The 24358-nt window shown below is 38.0% G+C and overlaps 1 protein-coding gene across 10 annotated transcripts in view; it reads right to left on the reverse strand.

Annotated features, from left to right (window-relative positions):
* The window catches only part of TRAK1 (trafficking kinesin protein 1), a 126366-nt gene that overhangs the window by 36758 nt on the left and 65250 nt on the right, over positions 1 to 24358 (reverse strand). For 5 of the 10 annotated variants that reach the window (XM_072925811.1, XM_030265141.4, XM_030265142.4 and 2 more), the window contains 2 exons: positions 3380 to 3456; positions 38 to 154 (listed from right to left, as the gene is read on the reverse strand). In XM_072925811.1, the coding sequence (XP_072781912.1) occupies positions 38 to 154; positions 3380 to 3430 (168 nt within the window). In that variant the 5' untranslated portion in view covers positions 3431 to 3456. Of the gene's footprint in view, positions 1 to 37; positions 155 to 3379; positions 3457 to 11841; positions 12916 to 19371; positions 19802 to 24358 lie in introns of those variants that run through there. The other 5 variants (XM_030265143.4, XM_012571675.5, XM_072925812.1 and 2 more) reach the window with 5 other exon arrangements.

Below are 24358 nucleotides of genomic sequence, written 5' to 3' on the forward strand. Positions count from 1 at the left end.
TCATTGCATATACAGCATTCAGGCATAAGAATCTTACCTCTTCTCTGATGTGTTCTACTTGCTCCTCCAGGAAATCATTTCTTTCTGTCAGTGATTTATTTTTCTTTAACAGCGACTGGCCAATCCGAGCAGCTAATTCTAAGTCCCGTTCTTTCTGTGAAGCATTAAGAACAGAAAGCCAACTTCAATTTATATTTTTTTAATCACCGAAGGATCAGAGGGATGGCAAAATTGCCTTGAAAGGGAAGGAACAAGCACTTCACAATAAAAAGACTTTTTCTTTCTGTGAGGGTTTATTTGTTCGAGGGGTTTTGCTGATTTTCCTTTTCTACTCTTGCATATCTTACAACAGCATTATTCAGAAATTACTGACCCTGTCTCAAAGCATTCTTCAGTTTCCATTTGCTCCACCTACAAATAAAAGGCAATGAGCTATGCAGGAGTAGAAGCCAGTTCCACCGCAATGAACTTTCAGCTCCTATTTCTGTGTATGCCAAACATTAGTGATTTGGATTTGTTTTTTGTATAAAAACAAATCCTAACTCTTTCCTTTTTGCAGATGCCCTAAATTACATTAAGTGGTTACTTTCATGTTATACTTGGCCTTTTCCTCCCCTTCCTCCATGAGCACAGTACTGGAAATCACCTGTCTTGACAATTCATCACAGGTACCAAAAAAACTAGAACTTATCCTGTTGATGACACGTACTTAAGGATGTCTCAGCCTTGCAGAAACTGGTACATGGAACTGTAATCTGCTTGGGAGAGGATGATAAACTGTATAAAATTTTGCACTGTTCATTAAGCATTTCTATTTATAATTTTCTTATTTAACTACTAGATTTTTATAACAGTGGTAAAATGGTGCAGTGGTTAACTCCCTAATGTACCCTTAGTTCAACACCATTTGAGGAAGAATTTTCTCCCTGTCACTGAAAATACTGTTTGGATCTTACTGTCCCTGACTACTACCCAGATTTTATGACTAAATGCTACCTTATGTCATGTGTTCATTAACAAAGCCTACAAAACGTACAGCTACTGTTCACATGGATTTGAAGTCAATGAATTTGAATGAAGAGGCTTTCATAATGGAAAAAAAAGAAAGTTATATAATCACCAGTAAATAAAAAGAGAGGTGACTGATCAATCCTGTATCTGCAAATAGCATTTTCCAAACGGTTTCTGAAGGTCAGACTTATATTCGCATTGAAAGCTACTGACATTATCAAGCCTTAAAATCTTTATGTAATCTTATGTACAATCTTTCAGAACAATAGGTGCCACGAAGTTACCCAAAATATGTTTGGATACATTTTAAACCAACTTATTGTTCACTAATTTGGCTCGCTTCATAAATACTGAGTGGAAAAAATACATTGCTGCGGTTTTGACTCTACAGAGGAGGAGCTATCTAGCAGCAATGTTTTTTAACTTCCAATTTGAGTCCATGTCCAGACTCTTCAAACAACCTCCCCAGCGTTCCTACACAATTTTAGCAATTCAGCTCTAAATCTCATTTTGGGTACAGATCTCTTACTCATACAATGATAATGAACCAATTTATTACAGCAATATGCAAAAAAAAAAAAAAAAAAATTGAGAAGCAAGACACATTTACACTATTATTAGAAAAAGATGAGAAAGCAGATTAATGAAGAAATCTGCTCCAATTTTTACCACATACACAGGCAGGCCTGGTGCCACTTCCTTTCCTTAGTTTCAGGGCTATAGGCACAGATTTCTGAAATATCTGAACACATGCTGTTTCAAGATCTTCTTTTTCCTATCTTCCCAAATGCTGCACCTTTCAACGTTGTAATGCAAGCGTCTGAAGCTTGCAAACATGAAGGACAGACAAGGGGTAGCTTTTATTTTTTTCTTACTCATGTGTGAAAGCAAGCAACAGAAAATGTTAAATTCTGCAAACAGCTGCAATCTCTTATGATAACCATCATATGGAGAACAAAGAAAGGTGCTATAAGTGCATCTATCCCTATGAACAGAGTAATTTCATTGGATATGATGGTCAAACAAAACAAAAAGGCTCACTGAAACTATTTGTTTTAATAAAGTTTGACATGGTATACACTCCCTTATTTTTCCATTCCAAACATCCAGATAGGAAAGTACACAAGAAGCTTTAAAACTCTGGCTCAGCAAGTCCTTCAAACATTGCTCCTGTGAGTGTGATGCCTGGATCTGTAGACATTTGGCTACAGGGACTCAGGGGAGGAAACAGTTTGGCAGAAGATGCCATCATTACTAGAAGGAGCCACTGATCAAATGCAGTAAATTTCAAATGAGGCAAAGGGAACAGGGTGCAAGTTAACAGACTGTTACTACATGGTGATGAATTATTCCAGGAGAAATCTTTTGGGTAACACATCAGTTTTAACAGGTAATTTGTACAGAGGTGTTTCAATGGGTTTGGCTCAAAGCACAAAATATAAGTCTGTACTGCATTGAGGGATATCCAGAACAGGTGGAAGACATGAGCATTCATTCCCATGCTTGTTTTCTTCCAGAAACAGAGCAATAACAGAACACCCAATTGGCTAGAAAGACACCATTTTTGACATTGCTATTGCAATAAGCGAGCAATTGAGTGTAAAGGACTAAACTGCAGTCAGCCATGAACTAAGACAATTATAACAGTTTTCACCTAAAGAATTACTCATAACCATTCTTTGGACAATCATTGCTCAGGTTTACTGCAGAAAAACAGCTAAGTTTAGTCAAACAATTTATCATTATATTTATTGAAAATAAGCATAGTACCATGACAGTTGCTTTTTGACATTTCTTGAGTGCTAAGGATTACAAGAATACCAATTTTCAAAATAATGGTATTAAAAACCCCACAAATAACAACCAAATCAACCAAACATAAGGGAAAGAAGGCAAATGGAATACTAGGTGTTTTCTAATTTCGTGTCTATGTACTTATGTAGAAAGAAATTATTTGAACAAGATATTATGAAAACAAGTCTGTGACCTTTACTATCTTCTGAAGAGAATATATCCATCAATAATGATACTCTCAGTTTTACATGTACTGTAAAAATATGTGTAATTTTAAGATGATTCCTTCTCCTCTTCTTCCTTCATTAGGGCAAACATTTGGCCAAGAACAAGTTACATGGCCTCAACTGAAAAATAACCAGAAGTAATGAACATATTTTGACTGAGTTAACAAATTATGTTTATTTAGAAAGAATATTTAGCTTACCAATGAGATAAAGTGTACATACACTTAGAGCCCTTATTCTTCCACACTGAAGGACAATCTACCAACAATGTTTATTAGTGGTACCACGTAATTTCAGTACTACTTTGTCACACTGTGTACGGGTCCTTAAATAGATGTAGTACTTGCCTCTTCAAGAAGACGTGTTACAGCATCTATGTCATTGTATGTTTTAGTCATCTGGCCCACTCTTTCAGCACATAAAACTGCAAAGAAATAAAGCAAAACATTAATCAGACAGGCAGTACCATTGGGGGAAGATCACAGAATATTCTGAGCTGGAAGACACACACAAGGATCACTGAAGTTCAATTCCCATCCTTTGCAAAAAATACCTTTCTAAGTTTATATATGTGTAAGTTTTCATCTAAAAACCTGCTTATGTCAACTTTTGGATGAGCACATCAAGAGCTAAAAACTCAAAACAAACAAAACAACAAACAAATAAAACTCAGTCCCTCCATCTCCAGTCCTCTCTCAAAAAAATACAATGTTCATGTGGTACTGGTAATACAAATGCTCCTCTTGTAATAAGCACTTGCTTTTGCCAATGGCAGAGCAAACTTAAAATGTTAAAACTTTCTTCTCTGAAGAACAACATCTTGAGTTTGTTAAAAAATAAATCAGGAAGTCAAAAGAAATGTTCTTAGATATATAATTAGAACTCCATCATGTCACCTACTCATTGTATGACATGCAGTAGCATTATTCCATGAATAAGCAACTCCAATGCTGTTAGGGGCACTGTTCATCAGAAAGAGATTATGTCATACTAAGTTGATAAGAACTGGGTTTTACAGTAGAAAGCATGCATGCAAAATAAGAAATGTTTTTTTTAATACCCAGCCACACTACAGTGACCACAGTATCACCCATAACAAATATTTACTTAGACTGGTTGAGATTGTTAATCACTAAGGTGGAACCAGGAGATTTGTCAGACTGAAGAAAGTATGCAGAAGTTCAGTCTATCACCATAGGTGATCCTTTAAAAAACTACACTGACTTATAGATAAGTCAACAAGTTTTCAAAAAATTCACAAACAGTCACAGGAAACAACAACACTTTCTGCTCAACCCTTCTATTTTTTTGTTCAACTACACTTTTCCCCCAAACCCTGTAATTCTGGAAAAAGGACTGTTAATTAAATTCAGTGGATCACACAGACTATGAGTTATCAGGCTGCCATAGCCTGAACTGCTCTTCAGAGGATTTACCCTTGGCAATGTCACTTAAGGCTCAGTCTGGCAGATAAGCTAATGTTGTTCTAGTGTACACTAAGGCAGGGGAAGAGACAGATCAGGCCTAATAGGATTTATATTAGCGAGAAAAAAACCCAGAACTGTACAGTAATATTAGCAGGAGACAGTTTGTCACACTAAGGAAAGAACACTACCTAATTCATAAATGCACAATCTGCACATAAATAAATATACAGTTTATCACCACTAAGGCACATTGATAATACATCAAATGCAATATTACTCAGATAGCTCTTGAAACACTGGAGGATATTTTTTCCCCTACCTAAACATCAGAAAATTGCTTAAATTATGGCAAGAAATTCAATTTCTTCATTTATTTTCCCATTTCTCTCATTCTACTTTTGCAGATTACATCCTAAAAGCATTTATAATATTTACTGAGTGAGTAATGCCAGTGAACTCCAAAGAATGCTAGACAAAAATATTCAAAATATAATTGCATTTATCCAAATAGTAAGTCTGAAAGTGGTAACAGTAAAAAGTTTATGCTTCAAAGTAATAACCTGAAAAATGTGACATATCAATAGAAAGAATAAGTCTACCACTGCAGAAGTAAAAACATAGTATATCTGTAAACTACAAGCTATATTACCCAAAAGCAGACTAATAAGGATTCTACAGAAAACAAAATGCAGTAACTTGCATAAAGTTTGCCATAAAAACTTCACATAAAAGCAGAAGGTATAATGTTCAGGAGCCTATTCATCCACACACACAAACTGACATCACCATAAACTCAATTTTGTTTTAAATATAGTAAGTCCATAAGTCATGCCATAAAACATCTATCAGAAACCCTGACGCCAGCAGGTTTCCAATACAACCACACACTAAACAGTTTCCTTGGTTACAACATTCCACCACTACTATAAAATAATATTTGACATTGTCATTAGCAGGTTCATTTAAATTCTGTACCTAGTACTAACAATCACCAGTGAGCAGGACTATGGTAACCTCGCACCATCCTGATTCAGGTAAATGTATAACCTTCCTAACAGCCAGGCTGATAAAAGGATGGTGTTCCAACAGACAGAACAAAGTCATTCAGCTGGGAGAGTGATAAAGGTTGATTGTGTGGAAGCTCCTTTGGTAATTCCTACAGAACTTGCCATTTGAACTTTAACCTGGCAAGGCAATTCCACAGCATTATAACAACAGACTTTACAAGCAACAAAGTAGAATCTGGTCACCAACAGCTTTTATATTTAGAAATTCCCATCAAAGTTCTGTTGGTGATTGTAAAAACAGAAATCTTCACACACTACTCTGCCAGTGTAAAAGGGTTTCAAAGCAAAAGTGTCCTTTTATACATCCTCTACATCCAAGTAGAAATAAATTTCAGTAGATCGCATATAATAAAACCTGTCAGTCAACTACTGTCCGTAATACTACATACATACTGTGGAAACACAGAGCTTCTAGCTAAAAGAAAGAAAGGCAAACTTGCAAAAAGGTGTTGCTTTCAATTATTCAGAAATCAAGGCTTGTGGGGAAGAGAAGGTGAAAAGTAAGGGGAGAGTGGAATTCAGAAGCATAATTTTAAAAGAAATACTATAAAGTATCTAAATATCTAATTATTCAGCCTCCACAGAAAGCATTTGGCCAATTCCTAGTACAGCAGTTTTTATTTCTTTAGTGACCAAAAAATCTACCAGCGAAAAAGACAGACTATTTTGAAAAACTATTTAGAGGTGTTATCAGTGAAGTATTCAGTGGAAAAACATCCTCTCACATGTCGTATATGTAATGGATCCTGCATAGTAAGTTTCTAGCCTGCTGGAGTTTCTGATGAGTATGAGAGCCTGGTAACACTGCTGTAAAGATAAAACAAGAGCAAATGAAGGACAGTGCCTTGTAATGCAAAAGCTACAGTGCCAAATTACTGACCTCTTTTTGCTCACTCACACATCAGTAGTTTTTTGCTTGAGGGTGATAGGGAGCATGTCTAAGTGCATGGATGCATGCAAACAGCCAAATCAAATATACTCTGCACTTCTCAGATTATGCAGAAGGCTGACAGACAAAAAGAAAGAAAGAAATAAAGAATAATTTTAAAAACTCACATATTTTGATAAGTGCTTTGAAGCTAGTGTCACAGATCCAAAACAGGAAACAAAGGACAGAGAAAGCTCCCTTCACGTTATTTTCATGACAGCGCTAAATACATGGTACTGGGGACACATTTGCAGTTCAAAGTATTTGGTTTTCTGGGTTTTTTTTTTAAAGCCAAACATGCAGACAACAGACACTACACAGATCAAACATTTCCTCTGCCTTAAAGTACCTAGCACTATCTTTATACCATCCTAAAGCCTGCAGATTTACTGGTAACCACATTCCTGTGTTTCCCAACAAAGTACAGCTCAAAGATGTACCCTGCATTTATTTCTTGTAATCTAGTTAATGGAGTACTGATTCCCAAGCTGAAGATGTGTCGGGACATGGAGGAACACATGCACTTTTCTGGATTGCTCCCTGAAAGTCACCTATTCAACAAGGATGCTATTTAGAGCAAAGGATGTTTGCAGGAACGGGAGACAGCCATAGAAGGAAGAGGGAACAAGAATACCACTATTGGCAGCTTCTGCAACGAGCCACCACCTGCTAAACAAAGGATTCAAATAGAAGGAGGAAACACCATACATCACCAGCGCCAGCACTCACAGGTATCCTCAGCTCCTGTTCTCTGCATCCCTCAACACATACTCCCTCTTCATTTTTGAGACCTATCAACCAAAGATAAACTAATGAAATAAGAGAGAGCTGCAGCTGCTGAAGAGAAAAGCCAAGCTGTCACTGCTCCTCTTCACATCTATTTCTATCTAATGGGAAACTAAGAGGGCTAACATGCCACTGTAAAGTTTCACTTTTGGGGCAGATAATATTGACCTGTATAATTATAGTCTAACAGGGAAGGCCTTAGTGCATGAAGATTTCCCTACCACCAAAATATACTTCATCAGAAACTCCGTCACGGGAAATGAATACTGTTCATGGAACAAGATCTCTTGCCATTTAAACACCAATACTGGCAAGGTGGTGGGAGGGGATAGTGCTTTTTTTCTTAACTGTTGTCTACCCAAAGCCTTTAACTATGGCAAGGCCTACTATATTGCTCAGACATGACAAGCCCTGCTTCACAAACAGCTTCTGTCTTGCTCCCCTCTGCTCTGTCCAAACACCAAAGATGCAACGGCAAGGGCATTGCATCCTGAAGGTTGCACATGGAGCCACACAAAACACACATGGCAAATCTTGACTGAGCAGCCGTGTTCCCTGCTGCCACTTGGCAAACGTTAGCCATCAAAGACCCTGGCAGACTTGGACTCCTCTGCTCTTGATGGATTCGTTCGTCAAAGGTTATTTTTATATTCCAAGGATAAAGCACCCACTAAAAATTACAGTTTCAGTTCCAGAGCCACTGATAGTTATGTTCTGGCACAGGTTACTGTGAGCACTACATCAACTTGAGCCAAGCACATGTGGAATTCTGAAACTGGGCCGTATTAGATATGTCACCTTTCAAATAAACTCAGGAAAACTATATCTGAAATATGCCGCCAGCTGTTACTGATTTTTCACAGTTAAAGATAAACATGGTAGCTTCCCCTCCAATGCAGAGGTGTTTTTGGCAGCCCTGGCTAAACTGGGGCAGAGGCTTCAGATCTGCTGTTGCCTGCCACATTTGAGAAAACCCCAAGAGAATACACCCACCTAAAGACCTTAAAAATTTTAAGATACTACTGTCACACAGAGCTTGAAGAATGTGCTTCTGAGTCATAACTTGCTAGAAGTCCAAAACTAACAGAACAGCCCAGCAGTTCCCCCAGCCTCCCCCAGCAGTCCCAAAGCAGGGAGCAGGCCAGTTGCTCCAGAAGACAGACGGGGAGGTCAGCGGTGGCATGACCCTGGTTAGAGGGATAAGGAATGATCACAGCCTGCCAACTGCTTCACAGCTGTCAGGTCACACTGGGCAAGCTCTGTGCAGGAGCCTGGAAGATCATGATGTTGTGAGAGACACATACTCAGGAAGTTCAAGAGACAATCCAATAGATCTGGGTTTTGTCTTCTTCAAATGCTACAGCATGGCTTACTGCAATTTCAATGGCACCATTTGCAAAATAATCTCTAAATATTAAACAGCAGGTTCTGATTCTTCTGGAAGGTGAGATTTTATCTTGCTGTTTAAGGCTATGGTTCAAGGAGTGCTTGTTTACTGCCATTTCTCTCATAGGGTACTCAAATAGCTTAGCAAATTCAATATTAAAGCCTTACATACAAACCTTTATTATGACTTAAATACATGTTTGCAAAAAAAAAAAAAAAAAAATCCAACCCAATAAACAACAAACCACTGTTTGTACTTCTTTTCTAAAGCCTCTGCCTGAAACCTCAGGAAGAGAATAATTTCAAAGTATGTCCTCTAAGTAGGACATGAACTGCATGAGATTTTCTAGTGATGAATGAAAAATCAAGTTAAAAGAGATTTCAGAAAAAAGCATCAGACACTTGTCCCTTCCCAGAGCATAAACAGATCAAATGTGGTAACTTGGAAAATACAAACACAAAGTGAAACTGAGAAAATAAGAAAAAGTCTCTGGAGAGAACACCTTAATTCTCTTAATTGCCTTAAATGCATACATTATTTACTGATACAGCTCAGGATAGCTCTTCTCTTCAAAGCTGAAACTTTTTTTGCAGGATTTTTTACTACTTGCCACTGAGTTAGTGTCTTGACATTCTCTTCTATTCATTTTTTGTCAAGAAAAGTCTAGACTGTAGTCAATGTAATTAATAAATGTGTGAAAGATTTAAATCAGGATCTGGATTCTACATCTTTAAAAATCCTAAAATGAAGTTACAAGCTTGTAAGCCACACATTGTCAGCTGTCTCCTTTCTTAGTTATGCAGTCTTTTCCTATTCCAATTCTTTGGGAGGGAATGCTTGTACCAAAGCTTTCAAGAATGGCTCCCCTCTATCTTTTTTGCTCTAGCATTCACAGATTCCAGAGCTCTGGATGGCCTCCATCCTATTGTATTTTACATTTTCTGAAAGTCAGATCCCTGGAGTGTCTGATTTAAAATTTTAATAGTGATCCCAAGACTTTTTTTTTCTTTTTAATTCAACTTGAGATAGATTCTTTGCCTACATTTACTAAGTACTTTAGATAAACAGGACTTTTAAACGAATACATTAGTAAATGGAAATGGTTGCCCTCATAGGTCCTACGTAGGTAAGTGTCTTTTTGTGTCCCATCTGCAAAAGCAAGAATCAAAACATAGCTCCCTTTCAGAAACAGCTGACTCAACAAATCACTAATCAAAGGAAGTTGACAGGTAGTACTTTCACAGCTCAGGTTCCTTAATGAAGAAAATCTGAGAAGACTTTATCAACAGATATCCCTGAGCAAAGTTTCACAGCAGTCAGCTCCAAGGCCATACTTGGGCCATACCTTACTATCAAATGAAAAGCAAACATACTGCTGTCAGCCAACTTTACAATTCCAAGGCAGTGCCAATTCCAAAGGTGCCTTCCACTCTCATCAAGAGAGCTGACTGCAATGCTGCCAGGCATAATGTTAGTTCCATGACAGGCTCCAGAAACAGGAGTCAGGGGAGTTACAGCATCTAAACGTCAGGGCAGAGAAAAACCTCACTACATCAAAATGACTATGGAAATAATAGTCAGGAAGTGAGTATGCATCCTGCATATGGAATAGGCCAAACAGTTAAAGAGTCTTAATTATACAGTTTTTATCCTCTTCTTTCCAATAACTATAAATGGTTGAAGTGAAGCATATCCTCTGATTTCCCATTTCTGGTACCAGATTTACAGCCAGATATAGCTAAAATGTTTCCTTTGTTCAGGATGAAAAGGCTACATGCTGGTGTTTCCATCTGCTTTACTTGCAGAATGGATTGAGTCACCCATTCTCCTAGAGAAATACTACCCTTTGCAAGCACTCCCACATGCAAAGATACAGAGACACAAAACCTATATATGGTATTTCTATGTATCTCTGCTACACTGAGTGTGTAGGTGATATGAATGCATAGATGGAGAAGAAAAGGCATCTTTTAGAAGACATTTCAAACATATCCTGAGCTTCTGAGAGGAAGGCAGTGTAGAAAGACAGTGCTAAATTTATCCCAGATAGAACTCATATTTTTATTTTCTACCCCTCAAAATCAACAAGAGCAGCTTCAGACTGTTAGATCTGGATGAAAGGTAAAGTTACCAGAAAGAACAAGAACAGCATGATGTATGCTTCAGTAATAATTTAACAGCTAAAATAATAGGAATAAAATATAAAAAATGTCAGCTGGCCTCTCTTGATAAGCTTCCTCTCCATCCCAATCCCCAGTTTTAAATTTTCTTTTTATCAGTATTTTCTTCAGCACCTTTCTTTTTTGCATGGACACACAAATCTGAAAACCAGGTGGGATATTTGATTGTGAAGCAGTTTTTACAGGAAAAGCCTATGCAATGGCATTCAAAGAGCATGGTTCATTCACCAAGAACCCTGGACATAGGCACTCTTAACCATGAGATGAGCAAAGATGTAAATTCACATGTTGCATTTTCTGTGCTAACAATCCTTCAAACCACCCCTACATCGGCTTTACAATAGTTTATTTGGAAGTAATTCTCTACCATAAAACTACTGCTTCAGAGAACAATTTACAGCACATGAAGTAATAGGAATGGGGCATTCAGCTTTTGCTACCTGAAACCCTGAGGAAGGTTACCAGATTGGCTGGAAGCAGCCCTAGGATAGATACCCTCTCTATGCAGCAGGTGCACAGGAGGATTTTCAATGCACGTACATTCCCATATCCATCTGAATGGGCCAATTGCCCATTATTTCCAGAAAGTACAACAACATTTTTGGGTTGGTTTTTATATTGAAAATTTAAGTCATAAGACACCACACTTGGATTCTTTCTATGTGCTTTCAAATTCATGGATAAGCACAAAATTGCTGCTCTGTTCTAGAAGGACCTGCTGGGAATGACAACCTAAAATATACAGTTTCATAAGACACACATTTTGTGCATATAAAAAATGCACAATTCCAGAGAAAGAAGATTTATATTTCATTATAAAATACATATTGCACAGCTTCATCTGTTCTTATTTAAAGAAGTATACATAAATTAAGATTTATCTTATTTATATATTAGACAAATACTTCATCCAAACATACTGGCTACACATATAAAACACGAATTTTTGTCTATTTAATCCAAATCACTTGTAAGTTGCCACGTGCTACCACCATGAAAGATTAAAAACACAAGGTGAAAAGTATGAAAAGTACCTTCTTCCAAGATATCAAGGCTCTGCCTGTTAAAAGTGCATTTCCTCTCATTTTCCTTTTCATAGTCATATTCATAACTTTCCTCTTCGTTTAGTGACATTGCTGCAATTATCCCAGATAGACATGAAATAATGCCTTAGTCTCACAGGTGATGGGAAGTCATTCCCTCGGAGGCTGTATCTTTGGGGAGAGTAGAGCAAGGTCTCCACAAAGCAGGATACCATCTTTCCTCACTCACATGCTCAGCCAGGGAACTCTGGAGAGATTGAGTACGTCCTTAGTGCAACAGCTTTGAGTTGCACAGATGGGGTGGAGGAGGGAAGAGACCATCTGTCTAATAATTACTAGAAGGTTTATGTTGCTTCTCAGACCAGCTCTGACAGTAGCCAGTTTTTGCTCAAAAGCCCCACTAACATACTTCAGACAAAGTTAGTGGGCTGAAAGACTCCTCCCTGACACTCCTCACATCAACAAGGCTCCCTCTCCTCTGCCCCTGCTTTTACGAGTGAAGTGGTAGCTCCCTGCAAGTGTCTCAACACGGAAGTCTGACCCAGCCTCTGTCTGTCATACCTGGGGAAGGGTGTGCACTGGCACAGAGTCATAAATCACCTCTCACCTTGCCCAATGCAGCAAGACCTCACTGGCGTTGTAATTAGCCTGAGCCCGTGCACACACAGCCAATCCCACCCAGCAGAGAGATCTTCATACCCAGGACTAATGTGCAGTACAGTCAGACTGCAGCTTCCACCACACACTAGAACCATTAAGTGAAGAACTGGGCTGGGGAAGGGAGCTTTTTTATTGCTTCTACAAAGGAGAGATTACATTGGCACAAAGAACTTAAATGACATATCCCATTAGCTGTCAAATACCATATTTTCCACAGTCATTTTTCTCATCAGTGTGCCGTGGGAAAAGAAATACCTCCCAAGTCTACATATGGCACCCAAGTGAATTTTCAGGGGTGCATGCATCTCTTCTTTGCTCAACAGGAAACAATTCTCCTGTGCTGAGACCTCTTTGTTTCCAACAGGCTGTGTTTGCTAATCTTGACTAAACACACAGGGCAGGCTACCTTTATCTAACTTTTTGTAGCCATAGATATTTAATGTTTGCTAAGTTGCCTCCCTCACTTGCGGCAGCAAGCAGGCGCCCTTTGCTGCTAAAGCATTCCTATCCATGTCACAGGGAAAAGCATTTGCAGGCAAAGTGGGGGTAATGCAAGGCAAAGGCACCTCATCATCCTCTGAGGGGACATAACTGCTAGGGACACACAGACAAACACTACATTACAAGCCAGCAGAATAACAGTTTGGGTCACGTAGGAACAATTTTGCTATTACCACTTCTCTAGCAGTGAGGAAAAATGGGGTATGAGATGGGAAGCCACTACTTTTACACAATAATGATGAATGATTCTGTTCTCTGTTTTAAATTCTTGACATTTATATGAAAACAATGCAACAATGTTTATACAAAGAACAGCCAAAGGATATGAAATACATATAAGTGGCTGCTGAGGGAAGAAACACCAATTTCTGCATAAAGATTCTGCCACTCAAAACAACTTGATCTTTGCCAAAATTTACTGCAATATTCAGCAGCAGCAATAACCTCAAGAACTCAGGGGGAAAAATAGGATTGTCTCTTTCTCCCCACATCATTACATTAAAATATGTAATTTTAATAATGAGGACTGCTTCTAGTTTCTGATGTTTAGAGATTTTCTATCTTCAGTTCTTCTCTGTAACAGTGAGTCAACTCTTTAAGAAATACTTACTATCAGACAGTAAGGGTCTTAAATACCTACTTGTCATTCAATAACCATTTATCACATTTCAGTAATAACTAGAAAATGGAAACTGAGAGAGTAACCAAAACAATAAGTCATATTAAAAGAATGCAGGAAGAACCTTTTAAAGCCTAGGGACAGAAAAGTCCACCCTTGCTAAACATGCTATTGTTTTAATAATACTGACAAGCAGTCAACTACAGCTAACTACAGTTTATGCAGGACACACTGGAAGGAGGCATGTTGTTGTTCAAAACACATATATAAGGACAATATAAGGAGAGTAATTGAACATTCCCACAAAGCTGGCTTCTGAACTGTGACTAATATCAACTTGTACCACACAGGAGGACTCTGACGTTCAAAAGCTGAGAGAAAGCATTGTAATTCCTATTCTGATATCAGCATATGATAAATGTTGGAGCAAATTTATAATGGGTGGAGAAGGAATGAATGCCCCACCCTCACACTATCAACACATTTTTCATGTATTCTGCGTTACACCCCCTTAAGCAGTGCAGGAACATTTACTTGCTAATGATTACAGCCAGGTTTCCAACCAACAACAAAGCAGCTATAGATGAAAAAAAAAAAAAACAGCTATATTGTATTTCATTCTGAAAATATACAATCTAAACTGGAAAGATTCAAAAGAGATTTTTAATATTTCCTGTAAACACATACTCAGGGACTTTAAGACTACACTTAGAATGAAGATACTTTTTAATGGGTTGTCACTGGGAAGTAAATTCGGTGTATTTGCTGCAAACCCCACTCTGAATTAGGAGGCTTTACCTCCTGTCAGGAAGCTTGTTAACAAGGCTGCAGTGCTCCAAGCACACTCCCAGTACAATGGCTGCACTGAGGTTCAGAGTATACTCAGCAGCTCTGCCATGAAACAGGAAACAAACAAACCAGGAGCTAGTTTGAAGAAGGGTGAGGCTGGACACAACACCAACAAACCCTCATATCCTGACTCATTATTTCCAAGGAACTCCAATACATTCAAATAATTTTAACTTTCCTTTATCAATAAAAATATCTAACTTCTGCACAATTAACTGTTACTAACAATGCCGCATCTAGAACAAAGAGATTCTCTGTAAGCCAACAAGTCTAAAAACGGCAGATGAAATGGCAGCACTTGAATTTAAATATGCTGATGAAGAAATCTGGGTATTTTGAGGTGGTCTCTTCAGGGAGGGAGACAAATTGGTTATTGAATGTGTGCTTTCTGTTAATATGTACAGTCAAGCAAAGTTAGTTTGTTCAAATCTTTACAGGTTTTATGTTTCCCACTGTTTCAAAATCCCACACAAAATATCTTCTATTACTCAATGAAAAGGACAGCATGTTACTCTTACAGAAAGGGAAAGAAACAGAATGAATGGGAAAACGCTTATCTAGATACTTAGCGGTTGAACAGAATAAAACCAAAAAATATCTCTAGGCTGCAATGTGTGTTGCCTTATGTGGATTATGTGGCTTGATAAGGAAGAGGGAGCCAATGAAGGAATAAAGAGAAAAGTGGCATGGCAAAACACAGAAAACCAGGAAAACAGTATCAGCAGTTCTATTAATATAAACAAGGTTCAACTATATTTATCATGTATAGAGATAAAAGACATGGGAGCACAACAAGATCAACCTGAATGAGCATTTTAACTGCATACCTATAGAGCAAGTGCTGTTTCAGAAGCTGCATGCTAAAGGCATTCATAAGATTCTCCTAGACTTCAGTAGCATACCCAGTGCCAGCATCCACTGAGATTCAGAGTAACACCAGGGTTACTCTGTCCTCAGGGATGGACACAAAAGGGGCCAATGTATCAGGGAGATGATGGGTCACTACACTAACATAAGCAAGGCAACAGCAATTAATCACTCATAAGAGATCAAGCAGAACAAGATAACATTGTCTACTATTGTTAAAAAGAAAGTTACTGAGCTTGCTGATAATTATATCAGTGGAGTGGAAAACAGAATAGAGAAGAGAAGCTCTAAACAATAACTGCAAACATAACAACAGGTGGTAAAAGCATTTCAACATGAGTGAGAAGAAAACACAGGAAAAGATGTTTGAACAAGATTCAGTGGCTCAGGCAAACATAAAAGTGGTTCAGCATGCATTAGCAAACCAGGCACACCATGGGTCTGGCAGGGGAAAAAAGGGAAAGACACATTTTCTCCACAAGAAATTGAAAAAACTCAGGGCTAATGAAAGAAGAAGGAAAGATCCAATTGCACATTCACCAGATGCAAAGTCATCTGGAATTGTAAGAAACTGAACTCATTAATTGTTGAGGTAGAAATAAACAAGTAATGGAAGAAACCACAAGAAGAGTAATTTGCTCTGAAGTCAGTCTGGATTTCTCTAGAAAGCACTATTCATTAGAAAAATATTGCACTAAGAGAGAGGCAGGGAACAAGCATATTCATTAAAATTTCTACAGATGTATACTTATTTTCTTGATTACTTGTTTGGTAGTTTGTTGGGGGTTTAGTATTAACTTTTTTCACCCAAATTGCATACGAGATTTTTAAGAATGTATTTTTTTTCTATAAAAAACACTTAGATAAACCTAAACTTTTATACTGTTATCTTTTGTAGTAAGAGTAGAAAAGTTTCAGCTTTTCCTCTTTATCACTTGTTCTGTCCAAGTCTGCCATGAAAATAGCTACTTTCCCACTCAAGTATAGGCCCAGCTCTTTCCCCAATCCACCTACACAACATACTTTATTAACACCAAGTAAGGTGACAAGTGTCACTCATATTATAAAATATTATACTTGAAAATGTATGCAAAAAGCATAGCGTAGCAGTTATTTATAGAAGTTTCAATTTATTGTAATGTTAGTTAACATCAGTAATTCAAATAGAGTGTGACATTTTATTGTCTATTTCCACCTACTCCTACCAAAAATAAACTCTGTAAAGGACCTTATGTAAAAGAATTAATTAATTACTCCAACCCTAGAAAGTCTTTGTCAAGACTTATAAATTGTAAATTTTGAGCATTTCTTCTTTTGCAAGGTATTAAACAAATACCACTAACAAATGCAAGTTGAACACATGTGAGGCAACAGTGAGTTGCTGCTTTACCTATTAAGTTAAATAATATCAGTAAAACTTTACATCCTGATACAATTTTAGACTATTTTTTCCCTTGAAGAACAAGAAACCATATGCTGTTAAAATAATTATTAAATAAAGGAAACCAAATGAATTCATGTGTTTTAAATGGAAATTTGAGTCCCAGAGGCCCTGACAAAGAATGTATGAGCAATTTCATCAGAAAAATAATTCTGCAGGATATTACCTTGTGAAGATTTCTATTAGTTTTAAAGTGCCACCCACTATTTTCCAATGTTATATTTATCACGAAGGGTGAACTGGGTGGGATTCATAACTGAATGCACACATACATCTGAGCTTTGGAGAGTCCATGTATGGTAGAGAAATTGGCTCTCTAGGTGTGCTTCAATTTGTCTTAAAATAGATACTCAAAACAGGTCAGCTGAGCTGCAACTGCCTATCTCACTATACTGAATGTAAAAGGAATCTCAGGAAAATGACTCTGGTATCAACAAACACATGGCAGAAAAATAAAAAGCCAATCAAGAGACAGGCATCTCTTTTAATACGTCATCTGCTTCAGGTTTTTGGAAAAGCTCTGTTTTCTATTATAATGATGCCTTTTGTCTGCTGTAACAATTAGAATACCTTTTTCCATCAAGTGCAAACGCCAACACTATTTTACACCCAAATGAACATTCCAGTATCTAAGGCCAAAGACTGTATCTTCCACTGCATCTCTCAAATTTTCCTCTCTCACACACACCTGAACTCTAAGAAGCAGAAGAAAGCTAAACCCCATAAAATTCTATGAACCCTATGAGACTGCCATTCACCTGACAGGCTGAGACAGGACTGACAGCACTACCCTTCAGCAAGTAAAAACTAACACTTTAATTTAAAAAATAACAGCAATTTAAAAAATGCAAAAAACCATTATGCCTTACCTGCTGGAAAGATTATTTCCCTATCAGACATTAAACCCTTCTTTCTCTTAGGGAAGAACTTCCCAAATACTTCAAGCAGACTGCCAGCACATACTCCAGCTGACTCTGCAGATCTCAGCTCATGGAAGAAGTATTCTGGGCAGGGGCTCAGCACTGACAGGAAAACCTGTAAGCCCAGAATCCAACCAACCACTACTGTGTACCTGAGGCCCTCATCCCATAAGGTATTTAAAAGCTTGCCCAACACCTGTTGCTTATTCCATTACCATGGAACTCCCACAGTTTCTCCAGCACAGCTCACAGCTTAAGCCAAAATGGATAAGCAGATCAGCCCTTAGCTCAGACATTCAGGCACACCACCCTTCCATATGACACTTTGACCAGACAGACAAAAGATCACAAAAATTAACAACTGCAAAAAAAAAAAAAAAAAAGCTACCTGTGGGAGCTTTAACCTAGGGAAAGCTACAGCTTCTATTGACCATACAACTGGTCTGTTTCTTAAGCTCTAAAAGCAGGCCAACTCAGGCTGTTACATCATGCAGATTAATCAGATGCTACAGTATTTACTAGGGTTAAACCAAGAGGATATATGTTACATAATAGATTCAATCCAACTTAAAGTGGTCAAATCTCTCAAATAAATATGCATCTCTGCCTTTGAATACCTGAACAGGAGTAATCAATTAAACATAATAGAAGTTCAAGTGTAACAAGTTTCTGAAACTGCATTCAGTTCTGAAATGGAGGCACATGACACTCAAAAAGAACCATAAAAAACATTCAAATGTTGTCACCCTTATCTTTATGCTTCACATTCCCCTCTGGTATTGTAGAGCACTACTATAGAAATATCTTTGTGCATTACATAGGTACATTATCTCCTGGGCCTATGATCCTTCCTGCTTTCTGTGCTTTGCTTCACTGTGATTTTGGACTCGCCTTGTTTAAGCTAAGCTCTCCAGCTAGAATAAAATTCATGTAAAACTTCTGCATTCCCAAAGGCTGCATCTTGCTTCAGAGTGGTATCAATAAGAGATCTTGATTTTTTTCTTGCTGCAGAGAATACAGTTTTAGCAATCCCTTACCCTTTCTTGTGTGCCTTCTATCAGAAGCCTGGTGAAAATATTCAGTGTCCTGAATTATGAAATAATCACCCTAGCAAACATTACATAATAATTGCAACCGGCATGAAAGATAACACTTGCCAGAGTTTGTAATTCCTCCAATTCAAAAGTCAACCTCTCACTTTTAAAAATCTATATTTTTAATGTCTTTCACAGACAAATAACCAGAGAGAAAATATGGACTACCTATTAATACATCAGATATATACATATTACAGGATATTGGTAACGCAGAAAAAAGACAGACTTCAAACTCGAACCAAGAATTAATATTACCATCAGTATATTTAAATTCATCTCAATTATTATAGATACAGTTAGCTTTTTGAATATTCTTTCCCCTGCCAAAAGACAGCTCATACAGAGCATATGCTGCTCTGCCACTCCCTTCAGAGAGGAAAAAGCTATACAGCAGTCTCTTGCAGCACACTCACAAGAGATGCTGAGATGCAAACGAGGTGCAGGCATCTCTGCTACACCTGGGTGTTGCCTTTTTCTGGGTATTTCCTTTTTAAAAGCATTGAATAATGATGCTCCGGTCTTACAAGCTCCATATTCTTCAACAAGAGACTAGAAGGAAATATTTACCATCCGTGCATTCTTCATAATACCAGTCCAGTTCATAATAATCTGCTTCAATGAATTTCTGCATAGTCAGTATCCTTCAGTGACATACAGAAGATTTCACTTCGCTGCTAAGGTCAAGTGAAATGCAGCCATGCCTTCCTGCCTTTGCAAAATGCCAGAGCACAAGGCAGCTCACAGGAAGCTGAAAATGAGCTGCACATCTTCACTGAGGCCACAACTAAAATAAAAGAGGGGGGATGCGGAGGATCTATTTGGACAAAAAAAAAAAAAAACATAGAAAAAGGATGCAGAAAGGAAGCAGATGCTCTGGCGGCTCCTCTAATAAAGAAGCTCTGCACAGGAGCCTTGGATGGGTGTTAACAAAATCCTCCTATCAAAAGGCTGATGCGCTGACGTTGGGGACACACACCACCGCCTGGCTGGCTCTAACTCATTCCTTTCCTCCCCAGTCTCCACATCTCTTTCAGGCTAATGTGTTGCCATGGAGACGAGCTGGCTCCAAAAGCGATGCAGAGATGAAGAAAATGCATTTTGCTGTTTCTGGCTTTACAGGCTAGAAAGGAGTCCTCCATACTGGAAACAAAAATCGTTCCTAAGAAAGATGATACAACCCATTGCTACGGCTCACAGAACAACAGCATCACACTGTTGCAACTCACTGGGGATATGTGGTACATTAATAATGAAAATCTAGTCCATTACTACTCTCCTCCATACAGTTTGATAAAAGCCTGACTTCCCCATGGAAAATTAAACTATGTTACTGCTTTGTTATACTATTCTGGTATGATATAATAGAACTCTTTCTGCATGCTGCTGTTGAGAAATGACAAATGAAAAAAAAAAAAAAAGAATCAGCAAAATCAGATCAGCAATTAATTTCTCCTTGCAAAAAAAAAAGCTAATCTGTTTCTACTTTTTGCCCTCTTCATGAACCCCCCCACTTTTTTTTTGTCCCAAGCAGCTAAGTTTCGTAGCTGAAGACCGGAGGTTAGGCCAAATTTTCACTACTCTTTTCCCAGAAATACAGAAGGTCATCATCCAGAATGACTTCATGTTTGTGTTCAGTATTTTGAAAATGGAAGAAAATACTTTTTCAGTCCCCAATAAAATTGTGTTTAAGCTATTAGGAGAGAACCTGTCTGAGGAACAGATGGCATTAAATCATCAAACACCACAATTCAAAAAGCATGTCTGAATATGTGCAGGTACAGATACGAAGTGGACTGACACCCATTTTGTTCATAACCAGCAAACAGTCTTCACCCATTTCTCTTCCTCTTTTAGGAAATGCTAATTCTTTGCAAACACCAGTAGAAGCACTGGGATAGATTGTGACAATGTACCCTGGTAGATTAAGGTAGGAGGCCATACTGGGTCTGACCAGGGAAGTCTTTGGTGTCTGTCTAGCCAAAGACTCCATCCACAAGAATAGCCATGAGCAGGCAATAGAGAACTGTCCAACATTTCCCACAACTGCTCTCCCAACCTTTAATTTCTTAATATTCAGAGACAGTCTGAGACAGATACAGCTATTGCTTCTTTTAGGAATTCTTGAATGACTTATCCTCTCTGTTCTTGAACCCACATACATTTTTAGCATCTCCAACATTCTCTTGCAAAGAGTTCCACACATCTGGAACACTTATTCTACTCCCCGCCTGGTACCACTTTGCTTTACTGCAACAGAAGTAGGTAATGCCTATGCAGAGGAAAATGCAGAGGAAAATGCTTTGATTTCTTGACCACATCAGTATTCAACTTTCCTGGTATAAGAAATTATCACTGCAGCTTTGAGTCTTGCAGAGTTTCAATTATGCATACAACACAAGGAAAAGCTATACATGCTATTAAATGCAATTAAGGCTACACTGTTAAAATACTGCCAGAGAAAAAGAAAGGTTCCTATGGCAACATCAACTCAATTGCTCTGCATATAATCTATCTGTTCTACTTGTATTATTTTTGTCCAAAAGGTAATTTCAGTCTGGTTAATGTTATTAAATAAGCATTTAAAATAGAAAGAATTAACACTGTCTCTGCAGCAATTTAAGGTGGTAGCCAATCTCTTTTTTCTTAATTTGCTGACATTTAAACAAAGGAAATCTTCAACATGCTAGAATTTTCTTCTCTCTGTCCTTCTTATGGCACAAACACTCCCTTTCAATGAGACAGAATAAAAATAGTTCAAGGTAGGGGCTTGGAGCCTTCTTCTTTGTTTTTTTTGGGTTTTTTTTGTAAATTTATATTTTTTACAGATCTGATTGGAAGCATACTGGTGTAATTCAGAAAGGCATCACTTTTCTGTGGAGAAAATCACTTGTATGGCCAAACGATTTTAGAACGCCTCAAGAGACTTGAAAATATAGAATAAGTGTATTATCTTCCCAGCATGAAGACAGAAACCCTAGGCAGATGGAATACTATATATCCAGGTATCCACTCCCAAGCATCCCTTCAATTACATGAAGAATTGTAATCTATAAAGCTGGAAGGGTTGTCAAGTTGAATGGGAATTTGTGACCAAGCTGACAAAGCAGCTGCATACTTGCAGAATCTACTTTCAACTTTTTCAGCCCTACTTTTCCTTCTTACAGGGCTGTATCAGATTCATTTTATAGTAAACTTATCAGAACAGTACATTTTTCAGGTGAACTGATTCTACAAACTTTGAACCTCTGTATTCCAATCTCCATATTGCAACACTACATTTGATTGGGGTATTACTGTGTTACTTACCTAAAAGTTCATATACAATGGGGCTAAAAAAAGATTTAGGGTAATAAGTCTGCAACTATAAGGAAGTTGCGTTTTCCTATTCCAAACCTAAATACAGTTATTCATATTTGTTCAGCATTCCCTTTCAGCTGCTTCATTGTGTTCTATTTTTTAATGTTTACTTCTAACTATACAAACCCCTCCCTTTATCTTTGTTCTCCACAGGGCAAATTGATAAAGAATTCTGGTAGCCAACTGTAAACAGTTAGACTAAGCATTCCTTAAGTTTGTGGTTACAAAGGGGTTTCAATAGCAAGAAAAGATGGCTTGGAAAGCTCAAGAGCCCTCTCCTTCCTTTTTGCTGAAATAAATGCATGCTGTAAGTCAGCATTAAACTCATGTGCCTAAATTACCCAGGTTATAAAAACCACACAAACCCTTCCCTTTGTTTGAAGAGAGTTTTTCACAAAGGTACTTTCATCTACCCCAGAAGCACACTCAAGACTGTAGTGCACTGTGCTGCTAGAGTGCAAAGCCACAGCAAGTCATCTCTGCTGACAAAGTCTTAAAAGTATGACATTACATAGCATGCCACTATAAATCCTGTGTTTTCATGCCTAGTCATTCTCAGCTTTTTTCTCCAACCTTTTGCAATTCTGTAAGGATGCTTTTTGAAACTGGACACTGGAATTGGATGAAGTATTTCCAAGGCAGCTGCAATGGATTTCCTCCCATTTGATTACCTCTGGGTCACATTTCTTCTCTTGGCTACAGGCTCAGGATGGTTCAGATAATTAAACACCATATCGCATCATCATTTTCTACAGTCGCCACCACTCAGGATAAAGTTGCCCATCCCATTAACATCATCCTGATCCTTTTTTATCAGAGCACTAGCTGTACAGGCCACCACTGTGCAATGCATATTAATCACAATCAAGCATTGCTACAACGCATATTTTGCAAACTGACAAAAAAGGCATATTTAAAAGCCCAACTGATTTTCAAAGATGGGCTGTCATACTTATTTCTAAACTGGAATAATTTACTGAAGTGAAGAGTTACTGGTGTTTTCACCTTCTAAAAGAACACTGAATAGGAGTCATCCTGTGATTACATATTTAGTAGAGGACAAACAACTCTGTAACTTAGGACAGTGATCTCTTCCAGGGTCGTATTTGACTTACCAAGGAGTCTTGCTTTACCTGGAAAGAGTAGAACTCAGAGTAAAATCTAGAGCACTGAGGGCATTATTACCAGCAGCTTTCAGAATTGGTATTTAGAAAAATGGGTGCTTCAGATTTGATTGACTCTTTTTCATTAAACTGGCATGACTATCCAGTGCTTCAAAATAGTACAAGTATTTCCTCCAGGTGGGACATAGCTTGTAGCTTCACACCCTAAGGGCACACTGACCTCACCTGATACAAGGAAGACTCTTCTAATGCAGAAGAGGGTCAAACTGCTCTCCCACTGAAACAAAATTATTTAACCTGAGACAGGGGCAGTTGGGTGAAATTTAAGTACATAGTCACAAAAAGCTATTTTCCATATGAAAGGATTATTTCTCCCTTCCCCCAGATAATTACTGGAAAGCATTATTTTTGCATTTGTATAAAATCAAAATTGATGTCTTTGGCAACCTTCCTGCAAAACCAGCTGTGTAGTTTAACTAAGGTATCACTGAGTGCACTTAAACACTGTAAGAAAGACCATAATAGCAAGAGGCAGATTAAGAGAATACACCCTTATCTACAATTAAGGAAATCAAGAATAAAGCTTTAAAGAAACAAATTTTGCAAATCATTTTGCAAACAAATTTGCAAACCATTTTCCATTTTGCCAGACGGAAATAATGTACATGACAATCTCCTCTCTTTTTTTTGTTATATTTTTCATGAAGACAGCAAAAACATTTGTAAAATGAAGTTGAGCTTAATACCATGCTCAATTGGCTAGACAAAAATATTACAGCTGCATATTATGACCTATTTTTCTAACAAGGCAAAAAACCCACTGAGAGATATGATTGCAGCTTCCTGGGAGAGGAGAGGAATGCATTACACTGAGGGAATATAGAACAAGGGAGCCCAGTACAGCTTCCTAATACAGCTCAGGATGCCATTTAGTCTGCTTTTCAGCAGAGGCATATTTCTGGCTTATGTCCTTTTTGATGTTCACCAGGACGCCCCAGGTCCTTTTCTGCAAGGCTGCATGCCAACAGCTGGACCCTAGCATCTACTGGTGCATGGGGTTGTTTCTCCCAGCT

This window comes from Taeniopygia guttata, chromosome 2 (assembly GCF_048771995.1).
Source record: "Taeniopygia guttata chromosome 2, bTaeGut7.mat, whole genome shotgun sequence".
Lineage (NCBI taxonomy): Eukaryota > Metazoa > Chordata > Aves > Passeriformes > Estrildidae > Taeniopygia > Taeniopygia guttata.